This window comes from Rhinolophus hipposideros (assembly GCF_964194185.1).
Source record: "Rhinolophus hipposideros genome assembly, chromosome: 10".
NCBI classification, from domain to species: Eukaryota; Metazoa; Chordata; class Mammalia; order Chiroptera; family Rhinolophidae; genus Rhinolophus; species Rhinolophus hipposideros.
Genome location: NC_138056.1, coordinates 46,899,112 through 46,917,157, shown reverse-complemented (window position 1 = coordinate 46,917,157; position 18,046 = coordinate 46,899,112). Strand labels below are relative to the sequence as shown.

The 18,046-nt window shown below is 35.4% G+C and overlaps 1 protein-coding gene across 3 annotated transcripts in view; it reads left to right on the top strand.

The window, feature by feature from the left end:
• The window catches only part of FCHSD2 (FCH and double SH3 domains 2), a 218,251-nt gene that overhangs the window by 170,596 nt on the left and 29,609 nt on the right, over positions 1 to 18,046 (top strand). For 2 of the 3 annotated variants that reach the window (XM_081065004.1, XM_081065006.1), the window contains 4 exons: positions 3,401 to 3,496; positions 4,800 to 4,871; positions 6,998 to 7,114; positions 15,580 to 15,684. In XM_081065004.1, coding sequence (XP_080921130.1) covers positions 3,401 to 3,496; positions 4,800 to 4,871; positions 6,998 to 7,114; positions 15,580 to 15,684 — 390 coding nt within the window. The remainder of the gene's footprint in view (positions 1 to 3,400; positions 3,497 to 4,799; positions 4,872 to 6,997; positions 7,115 to 15,579; positions 15,685 to 18,046) is intronic. The other variant, XM_081065005.1, reaches the window with a different exon arrangement.

The window sequence follows — 18,046 nt, the reverse complement described above, 5'->3', positions numbered from 1 at the left end:
GATTCCATTATACAACATATATAGAGAGATAACATATATAGAGAGACAGAGAACAGATTAGTGCTTGTTAGGAGTTAGGAATGGGGAGAGTAGGTGTAGCTATTATGGAGTAACACAAGAAAGTCTTACAGTGATGGTTCAGTTAAGTATCTTAATTGTGACGGTGGTTACGTGAAGCTACACCTGTGATAAAATTGCACAGATATCTACACATACACACCCCCAAATGAGTGTCTGTATAACTAGTGAAATCTAAATAAGCTTTATGCTTTTGTACCAGTATCAATTTCCTGATTTTGACATTTACTATAGTTATGCAAGATGCCGACATTGGGAGATCCACAGGACCTCTTTGCAACTTCCTTTCAAAATAGAGGGAAAGAATGGTGACTATCCCAGTATCTCTAGCATGCAGATTTTTTTCCAAATACTTTCTCTTAGTCACTTAAAAAACCAACAGGTCTTTTGGAGAAATAGAACTGATTCTATGTTTGGGACATGAAATATATGGTAAACCTTAAATTGTCTGCCATAATAGAAAGCTAGGAAACTCTCAAAACTATCAAAAGCTGTGATTAGTCATTCTTTGGAGGTTTCTGGGGGAAAAACACAATTTGATAACCAGATAGTAAAGGAAAAGAATTAAGCACTTACCTTGACTTATACAAACTGTACCTCAAGGTAACTAAATAATATATAGTTTCTCTTAGAGAAGTATTTTGGCTAATAAGTTAGAAAGGAATGGTAGAATTCCTTGATAAAATGATAGGAAAAATAGAAAAATCTGTAGTTTTTGCAGTGGATTTAGGCATTTATCATCATAGTCCTGTTTTATTAGTTTCCTTAGGGCTGCTGTACAAATGACCATAAACTGGATGGCTTAAAACACCAGAAATTTATTCCCTCCAAAAGTCAAAAATTAGAGGGTCAGCAGAGCTGCACTCCCTCCAAAGGCTTTAGGGGAGAATCAGTTTCTTGCCTCTTTCAGCTTCTAGTGTCTCCGGGCGTTGTTTGGTTTGTGGTCATATCCTTCCAGTCTCTGCCTCTGATTGCACTGGCTCCTCATCTGTCTGTGTTTTCTTCTGTGTATCTTTTATAAGGACACTTACCATTAGATTCAGGGCCCATCTAGGGAATCCAGAATGATCTCATTATCTCAAATTTTTTAACTTAATTACATCTGCAAAAGGCCTTTTTCCAAATGAAGTAACATTCACAGGTTCCAGGGATTAGAACACAGATATATCTTTTTTTTTTTTTTTTTTTTTTTTTTTTTGCTGGGAGGGGGAGCATCTTTCAGCCCACTACACCTGTTAATTTCATGAAAAGAGGCAAGTCAGAGGCAGTCTTCATGGAAGTAAACACCACCTTGTCGAACAAAACAAAAACCTGAATATAATGAGACATCAATTTATAGGAAATATAGTAAACAGACACTACAAGGATGCAGTCAACAAAATTCAGACTGTGGGAAACTGTACAGAACAACAACCCAGTTTCTTTGACAAATAAATTGCAAGGGGAGAAAAAGAACAAGAGGTAGAGGAAGAAACCTACATATAAAAAGAAACCTAAGCACCAACATCCAGTTTCACTGTGGGGACCTTATTTTGATCCTGACTTGAAAAACTAAAAAATGTGAAACAATCAGGGAAATTTGAATCCTTATTGGTTGTAGTATAAGTATTGTAAATTTTAACATGGATATGGTTGTACAAGTTTCCTTGTCTTTAGATATTGTATTGAAATATTTATGGATAAAATGATATGTCTGAGATTTCTTTAACATAATTGGGATTGGAAGAGGTAAGTGGGTTTATAGATGAAGCAAAATTGTCCATGTGGGGATGTTTTTGGGAGTTGGATAATGGGTATGTAGGGATATACTATACTGTTGTCTCTACTTTTTATATGTGTTTGAAATTTTTTGTAACAAAAAGTTAAAATTTTTTAAAGGTTGAAACTTCCCCCTCAAAAAAAAGGTTTGTAGTGTTTGAGACAATAGGTTTGGCAAAGCAGGGTGATTCTTTTAGCTTTTTCTATAATACAGTGGTGTTTAGCAAGACTCTCAGAACTGTGTCAGTTAGCTTTCACAGCTACTCTAGCTTAAACTGGAATCCAGGAAAAGAATAAAACACATTTCCCTTTGAGAATATGTTTATTCACCCAGCCTTCCCTGACCAAATTCTCCCAACCACTCCTCACCCCATCCCATCCATTCCTTCAGTCTGGATTAAATATCACCTTCTTTTGTGCTCTCCTAGTACCGTCTACATATTTCCGTAGTGTACTCATATTTTATTTGTGTAACTTGTTTGGTTCTCCCAGTTTCAAGATTATAAATTCCTTGAAGATAGTAACCTTGATTATTTATCTTCATTCATCTATATAGTCCTCCTCACCCCCGCATTTACCATTGGGCCTGGTAAACGCTCAATAAATGGGTGTTGAGTGAGGGGACGGGGAGCAATAGAGGAAGAACTGGGATTATACTGGTAAATAAAATGCAAAATACACCTCCTAGTACTTTCTCCATCTCCTCAATAAACCCTTGTCCCAGCACTGCTAAGGTATAGCTATAGAGCTGCTTTAAACGATTTTTTTTCCCTTCTCCTGTCCATCCTCTGGCAGAGGTACTGATGAGCTGTAATATACTGCAAATGAAAGATAAGTAAAGAATAAGCAGTGTAGCAAAATGGGTTTCCACACAATCAAATGTTGCTGATTTCCATTCTTTCCCAGGTTTATAATGCAATGAATTCTTTTTATATGGCTGTCTTCCTGTGCTATTTGTTTTGCTACTTTCTGTGTATCAGAATTCCCCTTCTATATAAAACCTTTTCTAGTCTTTCTTCTTGGTATGCTTTAAGATGGTAATTAGAATATAACCTCCTAGAAAAGGTGGCAAGAAGTACTATAAAAAATACTGTTTTGTGCAATGGATGAGGTTACCTGGCAGTTTCTTAGTGGATGGCAATCTCCATAAAACAAACTTTCAGAGGCCTACAAAATGTTTAAACTGGGAGGAACCTAAGAATCTAACGTGCTTCTCCATTTATGCGTGCACACACACCACACACGTGCCCATTAAGAAGAATAGCTTTCTGTGTAATAGCTATCTTCTTGCTTCCTTTAAATATTGTGTATTGTTTAGCCCTCAAATCTGGGCTAGTTTCTAAACTAGTACTTTCCAAATTTAGATTCTTGAGAAAATAAAACACACGAATACCAACTATTATCTAAAATGAAGAGAATATATAATTATCATTTCTTTATGACCATGTGATATTGGATGATTTCTCATTTTTTAAAACAGCAGAATAAATCTTAAACTTTAAAATGTAGTTGCTGGATATCTTAATCTTCTTAAAGACTTAAAGATATTTTATTTTCTCTTTAGGTTGTACGGGACTATAATCTTCAGCTGTTTCTACAAGAGAATGCAGTATTTCACAAACCCCTGCCTTTCCAGTTCCAGCCTTGTGACAGTGATACTGTAAGGGACTCCAGATTTTCATTTCATTTGTTTTGAAGCTGTGTTTGTGTTCTAATAACTATTATCTTTGGAATATACAGACAGAGAAAGCCGAGTATGTCTCATTAATTTTGTAATAAACTGTGAGGATGCAGAGAAATTGTGACATTTCTTCGTAAAATGTGACTGACACACCCATTATCTTTATGCTTACAACTTTCTATTAAATTGGGTTAAATTAGAAGACAAATTACTGAAACTCTGAAAACTGAACTTAGGGAAGAAGGAAAAATATTCAATAATTTTTTTTTCAATTCAAATATAAATTATACCTTCTATCCATTAAATTTTTCACATGTATACCCTTTCAAAGAAACCAGTGGTTAAATTTTAGCCAGAATAGAATTGATAAATAGAATAATGAATATATGCATGCAAATATTTTGATAGGTTTTATATAAAATTATAAGCCTTTGATAATTTCTTTCAGAGTTCTTAGAATGTTAAAAGTATTAACACAAATGCCAAATTGGCAATTTTTAAAAAGCAGACATTAGTCTTCCCATTTTATTTTTGAGTTTACTCTATGAAAAATGCTATTCTTGAACTTATAAAAAAAAGAACCAAAATGCTAATTTGATGACAAGAAAAATTAACTTCTACAAGGGGAGGAAGCACATGTCTAGCATATATATCTATGTGCTAGCATATCTAGCACATTCTCTAAATGTAGGATAGCCATGGGGGAAGTCAAATTATATTTGTAGGGTCTGTTGGTAAATCTAGATTCATAATCAGGGGAGTTTATGATATCATAGCTTAATGGTATCAGTTTAATAGAAACCTTTGCTATGGATATTTTCATTACTTTTCTTACTAAATTTTAAGTAGCACTGTTAGTGGCTACATAAAGAAATGAAGGGAGACGGCATTTACCTCTAGATTATAACCCTTGCCGTTTATAGTGGTGTTCTTTTTGTTGTTGTTAGTCAGCTTTTGCTTAATGATTCAGTGACATTGTCCTATAATTTGACTTATTTGAAGCCTGGGAGGAATGAAGCAAACAGAACATTAGAAATAGAATATAGACAAGTTTGCCAAGCTTGACTTAAAATTGCGACTAATTTGAGATTATTTTATCTTTGCTCCTTTTCCTCAGAAAATCAGAATAACAGTGCCTCTCATCTCATTTGTCCAAAGCCTAACTGCCACCCTAAATCCTTTTTTGTTTCTAGACACAAATGTTCTTAGCTATGTGTCCCTGTTTGCCTTAAAATTCTAACTCTATGCTGTTTTCTGTCCCTGTGCAATCTTTACTGGGCAGAATTTAAAAGCTGCCCAGCTGGTGGATCTTGGGCTCTCCCCTGTCAGTGCTCTGAGAATGACCATAGCTGAGGTATATGGGGTGTGGGCCAAGGGTGGGCGGATGGGGTATGTGGGCTTGCATGCTCATGAAGGGTGGGACCTGCTATTGGGATGATATACATAGGTATATGGGACCACTGAATGCAGAAGATGGGGCTTTCCATTTCCCCTTGTAAATTAGGGATTTCCTTTCCTGTTTATAGTGAAAAGACTGAGCTTCTCATTTTTCATCTTGTCTGAAACACCTTAGATTTCCTCAACAGGAGTGCTGAAAAGAACCTTAGAGCTAATCTTGCCTTTATTAAAGGAAAACTAAAGCCTGGAAAGGAAAAGAGACTGGTCCAGACAGTGAATAATGACACTTTACTGTCCTGATTACAGCATTAATGTTCTTTCTGCATGCTACTCTGTTTTCTGAGAAGAAATGTTGAGCACTTGGGGAACAATTAATTTTTGTAGCAGTAATGAAAAAATTTTTGTTTCAAGTAATTTTCAATTGGTCTTTAACATTAACAAACCATTTATTGGATACTTCATATATGAGTATATAGTAAGAGAATGGTTAAAATATGACTTCATTTCATCATAATAACCCCTATGAGATAGGTGGCATTTTCACCAATTTTCAGGTGTAACTAAGACTCAAATTAGTTAACATGCCCAAGATCATAAAGCTATTAATAGTAAATGGCACTAAGAAGATTAAAACTAGGTCTGTCTGACTTAAAAACCTGTATACCTGGGCTCTTCAGAATATGCTTTACTGCCTTTGTACGTCAGATTCCTCTGGCTAACGCAGATTGTATTTGCATCTGCATCCAGGCTTTAGCATCTTAAACCCTGACTTCTGAGGACAGATATAAATGTAAAGGCCTAGATCCTTTTGCGAAGCAAAATATAATAATAAAGTTGGTTCCCAGATTCCTAGTTGTCCAAAGAATGAATCAAAATATAACATGTAATTGTAAAGTTGATTAAATTTGGGTTTTCATTCTTTTGCTCTGTTTCAATTCATTTATCATTGTATAATATAGCTTTAAGTGAAATGCCTGCTTAGAGTAAAAGTTTTTCAACCTTGCCTACAATCCCAACAAAAATATTAAAAATTTAATCCAATTTATCTAATTCTGCTTACTCTACCAATTTTGAGCTGTGTGACCTTGCAAAAGTCAGTTTCTAAGATCTTCCCACTGTTAAATTTTGCTTCTTTTTGTATTAAAATTCTCTTTGCGTAATTCATATTTAAGATGTTTTCTTTCCTAATTATTTTAATATAGTTTTTTCATGGATTCTTAAGAGTTTAGCAAAAGTTAAAATAATATAGAGATTAAAGCTCTGAATCTGGAGTCAGACTTGCGTAATCAAAGCTGTAACATTTAATATCTGGTAGTCACTAGAAACTTAATCTCTCTGAGCTTCGGTTTCCTTTTCTATAAAATGGCTTTATGGCCTATCTCAAAAGGTTGTTACAAAAAACATGTGAAGCGCTTTCCATAGTACCTTGCACAGTGGGGGTAAACTTACTATTGTTTATTTCGATTTTGCAGTTTGTTCTTTGTGACACATAATCATAGCATTTTCGGGCTAGAATAAACCCTTAGTGATCATTTGATCTAGCGCTGCTGTCTTTCATATGACATTAATGCCCAAATGAAGGGTAAAAGTTAGTTTGAGGTTTGGAGATAATTGGTGACTGACCTGAAACTAAATTAAACCCATTATCTTTGGGGTCAGAAAATTTGTGTTGCTGTTATTGTGTTGTTTTGTTTTTTCTTTTCACTCTTTCCAATGATTTTTTTAATCCCATTGAAACTATTGAGTGTTTCCATTTTTATCTATGCAACGATTTTAGTGTCCTGTTAGGTTGGCATGAATACTTTTTTCTTTTTTGCGTAGCTCAGCTACCTGTCTTCACACCCCAAATAGATCAATTAACGTATTAGAGATAAAGGTTTAATGTTCAACAATGTAAAACAACAAATAAAAACCCTGGTGATTTATGGTTTCACACTGGTTCTCTTAGTTTTCTGCTAATGTCCCATAGTAGTGGAGCATATCTCATGTCTTGTGAGCTGAGTAAGTGAAGGTCCTGTGATATACCTACAAAATGGTAATGACTTCAATAAGGATAACAGTGCTTTCTCTCTTGTGTTGTAGAGCCGACAATTAGAATCAGAATCTGGGACCACAGAGGAGCACAGTCTAAACAAGGAGGCTCGGAAATGGGCCACACGTGTGGCACGTGAACACAAAAACATTGTTCACCAACAACGAGTAAGTGTAATAAAGAGTCTTGGGCTACATTTTAGCTTAAGCCAAATGTCTAACCAATTTAAGGAACTGAGTTTTCTAAATGTAAAAAATATCCTGTGTATGTTTCTTCTATAATTGCTCAGCTCTCAGCAGTCTGCTCTCAGCTGTCTACTTAGCTTGGAAATTCCTGAAGCCTGCTAGCAGCAACACAGTAATTCATCCATTTGCCATAGAATTGCTTGAGGAAGGCTAGAGATAGTGTATTACAGTCTCTTGGGCAGTGGAAGAGACATACATAGGTTGAATTTGGCTTTTCCTCTCCAAGACAGATTTTTTTGAAGACATAATTGTACATTCCATAAAAATATATCTAAGAGTAAACTAAAAATGCAGAGAAATTATTTTAGGTATAGTAAATTCTTTCTCTATTTCCATTTATTTGCAGCTTCATCCTTCTCTTTCTTTACCTTCACATCCAACTTCTTGGACTAAACAATTGGACAAAATAATTGTCCATATTTACTATCTATATTTCCTAACATCCTACTTATTTTTCAGCCCATTGCATTTGGGCTTTTCCTTCTTTCCCTTCCACTACAACACTTCACAGAGACTATACTTGCCAAAATCACCAATGATGTCTATGCTTCTAAGTCCCAAATGGACGTTTTGATTTTTCATCTTGCTTAACCTGTTGGCACTTTCATCACAGTTGATAATTCCCTTCATCTTGAAACATTCTCTTCTCTAGTCATCCAGAATATAATGTTGCTCATGTTTTCCTTATGCCACTCTGGCCATTTCTAGGTTCTTCTATTGGTTCTTCTATAGGTTCTTCTTTCTCCATCTCACAATTAAGGAAATATTTAAATTCCTTAGATTTCTGTACTAGGCTGTCTTCTTGTCTTATTCTTTATTCTCATTGTAGGCAGTCTCAATCACTTCCATTTATGTACCAACAAATGATAAATTAATATCTCCAACATTGGGCCTTTCTTCTATTTATTCATATGTATCCTCTTGCCTGCTTTGACATCCACTTTATACTATCGCACAGGCATCTCAAATTCAGTGTTCCACTTAGCTAATGTTGCATATCAAAACTCTTCAAATTTAATGCCAAAAGCCTTTTTTATAGTGTCTCATGTTGCTCTGGGGGTGGGATGGGCTCAGCTTGGAAGTTCTCACTTGGTCTCTCATTGTAACCAGATAGTGGCTGGTGCTGGAGTCATCTCATAGATTTCCCTCTGAAATATCTGGTATTTGGACCATGAAGACTTGAACAGCTGGGAACTAGAACAGCTAGAGCTCCTTGTGCATCTCTGTCTTTCTGTGGTCCCTCCATATGATCTCTCCAGCATGGCAGCTTCAAGTTAGCTGTTCTTCTTACATGGTAGCACAGGGCCCCAAAGATGTGAGTCCCAAGAGCGAGCCATGTGAAAGCTCTATCATCTTTTCTGACCTAGCCTCAGTAGTAGTATAATACTAGTTGTGTCATATTTTTATTAATCTAGGCAGCCACAAAGGCCTGTCCAAGTTCAAGGAGAGAGCACATAAACTCCACTTCTTGGTGGGGAAATAGCAAGGTTCTGGAAGAACATGTGGAATGAGAAATATTACTGTAGCTATTTTTTAAAAAACATAATCTGCCACAGTCTGCCTTCTGGCCCTAACAGTTCACATCCTTCTTACATGCAAAATATAATTCCTCTTCACCCAAAATCTTCCAAACCTTGGCATCAGACTCCAGCTGGAAATCCAGAATCTCATTATCTAAATCAGATTTATGGACAGATAAGGCTTCTTGCGTACAGTTCCTCTAATACAGTTTATCTCAATCAAAGAATTTGTGAACTAGAGAGAGAGGAGTTACTGTATACTCACACATCCAGTAAATAGTAATGAGATTAATTACTGCAGCTTTATACTTAAAAATATAAAACACCTACTTTTTTTTTCACTAGAATGCTTGACTATATTTGAAAGTTAATGTTCAGATATTAAAAATAAATCTGTTTCCTCTCTCTGTTGTCAAGGCACGTTGTGTCTTTCTGCTGGGAGGTACAGACAGACAAGTTTCAATAAATTTTCAGTATGACCTATGGTAGGCTTTAATCTAGTAAGGTACAAGTTCTGACAATTAAGTTTGTGAACCTGCCACCGTGCGCTTACATTGGCAGCACTGTACAAACAGCTCAGTAAGTTTTCATTACCTTGGTATATCAGTGTCTCAGCTGTGTTCTTGTCAACGTGTGGCAGTGTCTTGCTGAGTGGCATTCATTATTGTTGTTGTGTGTTTTTGTGTGCCATTGTGAGAATGTCTGAGCTTGAATTAGAGCAACAAACAAACATTAAATTTCTTGTTAAACTTGGCAAGAGTGGAGGTAAAATCAGGGACATGTTAGTCCAAGTTTATGGGGATAATGCCATGAAGAAAACGGCAGTGTAAATGGATTAAACATTTTTCTGAGGGAAAAGAACACGTCACTGATGAAGAGAGGTCAATTTTGTTTTTCTTTCTCAAGATTGCTTTGGCTGTTTGGGGTCTTTTGTAGTTCCATATAAGTGTTAGGATTACCTGTTATAGTAAATACCACTGGTATCAAATACCCTTGATATTAAATACCATTGATATTTTAATAGGGATTGCATTGAATCTGTAGATTGCTTTGGATAGTATGGATACTTGAACAATGTTAATCCTTCCTATCCATGAGCATGGTATAGCATTCCATTTATTTGTATCTTCAATTTCTTCAAGTTTCTCAAGTACAGGTTTTGGTTAAATTTATTCCTAGGTTTTGGGTTTTTTTGATACGATTGTAAATGGGATTGTTTTCTTAATTTCTCTTTCTGATAGTTTGTTATTGGTATATAAAAATGCAACTGACTTCTGAATATTAATTTTGTACCCAACTACTTTACTGAATTCATTTATGAGGTCTAGTAGTTTTGGTGGAGTCTTTAGGGTTCTCTACATATAGTATCATGTCATCTACAAATAATGACAGTTTTATTTATTCATTTCCAATTTGGATGCCTTTTATTACTGTTTCTTGTCTGATCACTATGTCTAGCACTTCCAGAAAACAAGGACTTTAGAACAGTGAATAAGCCCAAGGATTTAAAAGAAAATAAATGTGAACATGTTGAGGAAAGAAAAGGAAGATATACAAAAGAACCAAATGGAACTTATAAAGCTGAAAATACAATGTTTGAAATGAAAAATTCAATAGATTAGATGCTGCCAAAAAAAAAGAACAATCAGCTTGAAAATATAGCAATAGGAACTATGCAAACTGAAACACAGAGAGAAATGAAAGACTTTTTTAAAATGAAAGGAGCATCATTGACCTGTATGGAACAACGTGTGATATAACATACTTTATGAGTTAGAAAGAGACTCCTTTGGGAGACATAAGAGTCAGAAAAACTTTTGAAAAAAAGCATATAGCTGAAAACTGTTCAAATTTAATAAAAACTGTAAACCCAAAAATCTAAGGAGCTCAACAAACCCATACAGGTAAAACACAAAGATCACTCTGAAGTATATCATAATCAATTTGTTAAAAAAAACAGTTGATACTCAGTGGTGAAAGACAGAAAGCATTTCCTCTAAGATCAGAAACAAGCTAAGAAGGCCCTCCTTTTGACACTTGTATTGAACATAGTACTAGAAATCCTAACTATAGCAGTTAGGCAAGAGAAAGAAAGAAAAGCCATCCAAATTGGAAAGGGAGAAATAAAATTATCTTTGTTCATGAATGACATGATCTTAAACGTAGAAAATCCTAATATCCCACATGCACACAAACAGATACACACACACATGCACACACACCCCTACTTGTTAATAAACAAATTCAGCAAAGTTGCAGGATACAAAATTAACGTTCAAAAATCAGTTGCATTTTTGTATGCTAACAATAATCTAAAATAGGAAATTAAGAAAATTCCATTTACAGTAGCATCAAAAAGAATAAAGTACTTAGGAATAAACTTAATGAAGGAGGCAAAAGACTTGTACACTAAAAACTATAAAATATTGATGAAATTAATTTAATAAGACATAAATAAATAGATGGAACATCATCCTGTGTTCAAGGAATGGAAGACAGTGATAACAATACCACCCAAAATGATCTACAAATTCAATGCAATCTTTATCAAAATCCCAAAAGTGCTTTTTTGCAGAAATAGAAAAACCCCACTCTAAAATTCATATGGAATTTCAAGGGACCTTTGATAGCCAAAACAGTCTTGAAAAAGAACAAAATTGGAAGACTCATACTTCCTGACTTCAAAACTTATTACAATAAGCTATAGTATTCAAGACAGTGTGGTACTGGCATAAGGACAGACATATAGACCAATGGAATAGAAGTCTCAATATTTTATAAGTACCAGTTATCTCCAAATTAATCCATATGTTCAGCACAATCCAAGTCAAACACTCAACAGAATTTTTTATAGAAATTGATAAAATGCTTCTAAAATATATATAGAAAAGCAAATGATCTAGAATAGTCAAAACAATTTTGAAAAATAAGAATATACTTGGAGGGTTTACTCTTGCTGGTTTCAAAACATAAAAATACATTAATCAAGTTGTTGCAGTATTGGTGTACAAATAGACTTATAGGTGAATGGAACAAAATAAAGAGTTTAGAAATAGGGACACCACATATATGGTCAACTGATTTTTAACAAAAATGTGACAAACTTGTAAAAATGCTAAATAAAGTTTAATAAAAATGAATCCAGCTGTGTTTTAAAAACACATGACTAATTAGTGTGCAAGGATGATTCAACATATAATTTATCAATATAATAAACTGCATTTATAGATTAAAGATGAAAAATTCTATGATTATTTTCATAGTTGGCCCAGAAAGCATATGATAAAATTCAGTATCCTTTAGTGATTAAAAAATAAAACAAAATTCGCAGCCAACTGGATAAAGACTTTTTCACCCTGACCAGGATTATCTTCCTGAAACTTACAGCAAACATTATACTTGATGGCTATATTAGTTTTCTATAGCTGCCGTAAAAAATCACCATGAACGTAGTGGCTTAAAAGAAGACAAATTTATTATCTCACAGTTCTACAGGTCAGAAATCTTAGTAGTCTTGGCTAGTTTTTCAGCTCCATCTCTACCAAGGCCAGGCTGGCCTTGGGGGAAGAATTTGCTTCCACGCTCATGTAGGTTGTTGTCAGAATCCAGTTCCTTATAACTGTACAACTGAGGTCCCTGTTTCCATCCTGGCTCTCAGCGGGGCGCTGCACCCAGCTCTTAGAAGCCAATCTTCTGTGCCTTGTTCATAGGCTCCTACATCTCAAAGCCAGTAATGATGCCTTGAATCTTTATGCTTGGAATCTCACTGACTTCCCTTTTGACCTGTCTCTCATCTCACTCCCACCAGAGAAAATTCTCTGTAAGGGGTCATGTGATTAGATTGGGTTTACTCAGATAATCCAAGATAATCTCCCTATTTTAAGGTCCATAACTCTAAAAATATCTGCAAGTCATATCTTACATATACATAGTTCCAAGAATTAGGATGTAGATATCTTTTGGAGGCCATTTTGCTTACTACAATGATAATAAGAAAACAGTACCCTATCATCACCACTACTTTAGAGTGTCATACGAGGATTTAGTCAGTGCACTAATGAATGGAAAAATAAGGTGTTTAAATATTAGGAAAAGGTATATCTGTCATTATTTATAAATGATGTGATTGTATACCTTCAAAAATAGAAGAGACCCAACTGTCAAACTATTAGAAATAATAAGAGTTCAGTAAGGTGAATAGATACAAGATTATATCCAAAAATGATTAGTTTTCCTATTTACTAAAAATAATACTTTGCAAAATGCAGTTCGAAAAAATTATTTACCACAACGATAAAATACTGATGAACCAGCCAGTGAAATGTCATGATCTATAAGAAGAAAGACAATTTTGAACCAAAGAACATAATAAAAGAAGGCGTAAGTAAAGAGATGTAAAAATTTAGGTATTTATTATAGGTACCCTGTTTCCCTGAAAATAAGACCTAGCCGGACAATCAACTCTAATGTTTTTTTTTGGAGCAAAAATTAATGTTAAGACCAGTATATTATATTATATCATATCATATCATATCATATCATATCATACCCGGTCTTATATTAATTTTTGCTCCAAAAGATGCATTAGAGCTGATTGTCCAGCTAGGTCTTATTTTCGGGGAAACACAGTATTTGTAATTTCAATGCAATCCCAACGAAAGTTAAAAGATATTTTTAAAGGAATTTGAAAATAATGGTTCTAAAATGTATCTGGGTTTTTTAAATGTACAATAATAGCCAAGAACATCAATAATGACACTTCTGTCCCTTAGCACATACTGACACATATAATAATGACCATAGTAATTAAAACTGTGGTATCATACAAATATAGTAAAGAAAATTATCTGTTTCTGCATGGACCTTTAGATACTGATTCAAACCAACCAATCATAAAAAATCATTTTGAGGCAGGTAGGGAAATTTAATGATAAACAGCATATTAAGGCTACTAAGGAAATATTGTTAGTTCTGATAATGGTATTGTTAGTTCTGATAAGTGGTTATTTTTTTTCTTAAAGTTCATATTTTTAGAGTTTTACAAAAGCATGTAGGAGTGAAATGACATGATATCTGTCTGGAATTTGCTTTAAAATGCTTTAGCAAAGAAAAAAAAGAATAGATGAGACAAATGTGGAAAAATCTTGTTAGCTATTGAATCTTGGTGATTGGTATATAGGAGTTCATCATACTAGTGTCTTCCCCTTTGAGTATATTTGAAATTTTTCATAATAAAAAACATGTTAATGACATTTCAAAGCTTTGGGAAAATATTTATTCAGTAAATGATGTTAGAGCAATTGTGTGTTAGGGGCAAAATATGTAGATTCCTCCCTTCCACCAAATACAAAATAAAATTCAGAAGAATCAAAGGGCTAATTGCGTATTTTTCCAGTTTTTGGTTATTAAAAACTGGACAAGTATGGAATTTTTTAGTATATTACAGATGGCTTAAGCAAGACACAAAACCCAGGACCCATAAAGGACAAGATTGATAAATGCGACCACATAAAAACTAAAAATTTCTGTAAAACAGAAGAAATGTTAAGAGAAAGGGAACAGAATAGGAGATATTTGTAAAAGAATATAGGACTAATATAATAAAAGAAAAAGGACTAATATCTAGAAAGAAATATATTTAAATAATAACAAAAAGACAGAAAATTAGAAAAATGTGTAAAGGATATGAACTGCCCATTTATAAAAGTAGAAATACAAATGACAACATATGAGAAATGAAAATTAAAACAATGAGATAATATTTACTTATATATCATATTGGTAAAAATTCAGAGATTGACAATATCCAACATTGGTGAAATGTAAAGAAACATGCTCTCACACACTAGTAATAAAGAGTAGGTAAGGTACAACCTTTTGGGGGCAATTTGGTAATGCTTATTAATATCAAAATGTGCAATTTGAACTTCTATGCTTTTATCTTCAATAAATATTCCCATACGTGTTCAGAGTCATTGACTAGGTTGTTTGTACAGTACTATTTATAATATTGAGAAATTTATAGGTTCAAATAGCAATAGATTAAGTGTAAATAATGCATGGTACAGTTAAACTATTGAATCTATGGATTAACTAGAGAAGGAAATAAATCTGTAGAAATATAAAAAGGTTTCTTAGACACGTTGAGGGGATGATAGATCTTATTTCATTATTTTTTAAATACAACTGCAAGTATGTAGGAAATACTTAAGAAATGGTTTGAAAAAAATACACATCAATTGATGAGACAGTGATTATCTTGAGGTGGGTATGTAGTGGGGTGTACAGGTATAACAGACTTTTTGCCATTTTGCATTCGTTGTTTTGCGACAATACTTTATATTCATGTAGTTTTTAAAAATTAAAGGTTTTCATATCAAAACATGCAATCCAAATAAGGTTTGTAGATTTTGCCAATGTCTATTTCCTTGTTTTTATATTGTTTTGTAATTATACAAGTTGTTGCCATTGTGGGAAGCTGGGGAAAGGGACTCTGTACTACTTTTGCAACTTCCTGTGGGTCTATAATTATTTCAAAGATTTTTTTTTTTTAAATAAAAAATGAAAAAAAAAATAAAGGTTAAAAAGGAATTGTGCTGGGCCGGCCCGGTGGCGCAGGCGGTTAGAGCTCCGTGCTCCTAACTCCGAAGGCTGCGGGTTCGATTCCCACATGGGCCAGTGGGCTCTCAACAAAAAAAACAAAACAAAAAAAATTAAAAAAAAATAATAATAAAAATTAAAAAAAAAGTTAAATTATAAAAAAAAAAAAAAAAGGAATTGTGCTACTCATCACTACAGTCTTTTAAATTATCTAAATACTCTAGTTACTTAAAAAAAAAACAGTTACTGTTTTATTTTCTTTAATAGGTTCTAGATGATCTGGAATGTCATGGAGTTGCGGTATCAGAACAAAGCCGTGCAGAGTTGGAACAGAAAATAGATGAAGCTAAAGAAAATATTCGTAAAGCAGAGGTGAGGTGGCAGCTAACTGTGGCGTTTTGCCTGGCTCCAACAACATCTCAGCTGTGATACACACCTTTAAAATTCAGTTTCTATATACTGATTTATTTGATGATTCACTGTCTTCATCTGTATCCAAGTACCTGCTTTGTAGTACATGCAACAAAAAGACACAACCCACGAAGTTTACAGTCGTGAAACATTAAATAACAAAAGAATTAAATAACAATGAAGATAAAATTAGTTCTTGTACAAGGTACATAATAAATCAGTCAAATTAACAGTATAGAAATGATATAAGTAAGTTCAGAGCCTAGAAAAGTCTCCCCTATGGGAAAGATTCTCTGGAACCTTGATCCAGGAGCAGAAGCTGAGCTTTTTTTCTTTTTAATTTCATACATTTTTTTCCCCCTTTTACCCCTCCCCCCACCCCCCTTGGGTTCAAGCCGTTGTTTCTCAGTCTAGTTGTGTGGGACACAGCTGCCTTTCCCAGGCTGGTATTATGAGCCTTGTGCTCACCCCACCCCCACCCCCACCCCCACCCCCACCCCCACCCCCACCCCACTGAGGCAGTCAGTTGGTTGCCGGTTGTCCACTCACAGCAGCTCACCGCAGCTCTTTTTGGCAGCTCATGGCAGCCCAGCTCCAGGGAGAGCTGTTATTCACAATCTTAGCTGTAGAGGGCGCAGCTTACTGGCCCAAGTGGGAATCAAACCGGTGACCTCAGCATTAGGAGCACATTGCTCCAACCGCCTGAGCCACTGGGCCAGCCCCCAGAAGCTGAGCTTTTAAGAAGAGAAGAGACTTGATTAAACAAACAAGGGGGAAAAAGTTACAACAGTAGATTTGGGGGAAGGGGGAATGTGGAGGGAAATATTGGGGAATAGTGTGTTTCTCCAGGGCCTGTCAGCTCCAAGTCGTTGTCCTTCAATCTAGTTGTGGAGGGCGCAGCTCAGCTCCAAGTCCAGTCGCTGTTTTCAATCTTTAGTTGCAGGGGGCGCAGCCCAGCATCCCATGTGGGAATTGAACCGGCACCCTTTTTGTTGAGAGCTCGTGCTCTAACCAACTGAGCGATCCGGCTGCCCCAACAGTGGATTTTAATTTGTGGTCCTTTAAGGGTTGTATGAAAGTATGAAACCCTCTCTCCCACCAAAAAAAAAAAAAAAAAAAAGTACATTTTTGTACAGTGTCCAGAAGTTCAGGTACCTAGGATAAAATTCCTAGGGGAAGAGGTTGAGATGGAAAGAAAGAATTTATTGGAAAAGGAGGAAGAAGACATAGGATATAGTTTGGCCGTTAAATTTTATTAGTGGAAGAGTTTGTAAGGAAATGTGGCAGAAAATAAATAAAATAATTGTGATTAGGACCATTTCACTACGGACCTGTGCACACCTGGGTATAGTTATCTACCCAATGCAACGTGGTGAAGATATGGAAGTCAACAGTAAGAAAAGACAGGCTATCCAGCCCTCAAGGAGAATATGTACTTGTTAGGAAAGCAAAAAAATGCCAAAGATAACTAAGACTGGAAAGCATAAGTGCCAAGAAGTGGTCCACACAAGCATACTTAATACTTGGTATTAAGAAATACTTTCTAAGTCAGATCTGCCCAATGACAGAATAAGCTCCCTGGGGACACGGTGCAGCACTCTAAGTGTACAAGAAGATTCTGGACAAATATCTATCAGGGACTCTATACAAGGAATTATTGCATTGGTTGAGCGTTAATCTAAACTAGTGATTTTCAAATACCCCCTCAGGACTCTGGAGGTTTTAAGGATGTGTTTCTGGGGGAGAAGGGACTGCGGTTGTGAGGCTGCATAGGCAAACGTAGGGAATATGAGCATATTTTGGGCACAATCCCACAAAAGTCATCTGAACCAGAAATGGCTTGCCATCTGCCTGGTCTAGAGACGCCCAGTAACCCCAACTCACCTTTTTTCCTGGCACATGATCAACAGCCTCCATGGTGAAGAGGGCACGGTGTACAATAAATAGCCATTTTCCTCTCTGAATTCATGGTCATGGCTAAACCACTACCCTAGTGTGCTGGCCAAGTACAATTGGCAGGCCCTTGCCCAGTTTGAGAAACATTGGCTGCATAGAAGAATTTTTCCTGCTGTTTGTTTCTTCGAACTCTGGGTGAAGCCGGTTTCAGAGCCTTGGTAGAACAGGACAAGTCTCAGAAGTTTTCTAAAGGGTGTGTTCTCTCTTATATTTTCCATTTCCAGACTTCATCCGTGGTGTCACCGTCTGCTACCCCAGCTCCACCAAACCCCCAGTAGTGCAGTAGTGGGCGTCAGTCACACAAAGTCTGCATGTAGGCTGAATGACCAGTTATTTCCATGAATGTGTTAAACTACCATGTTTGTTA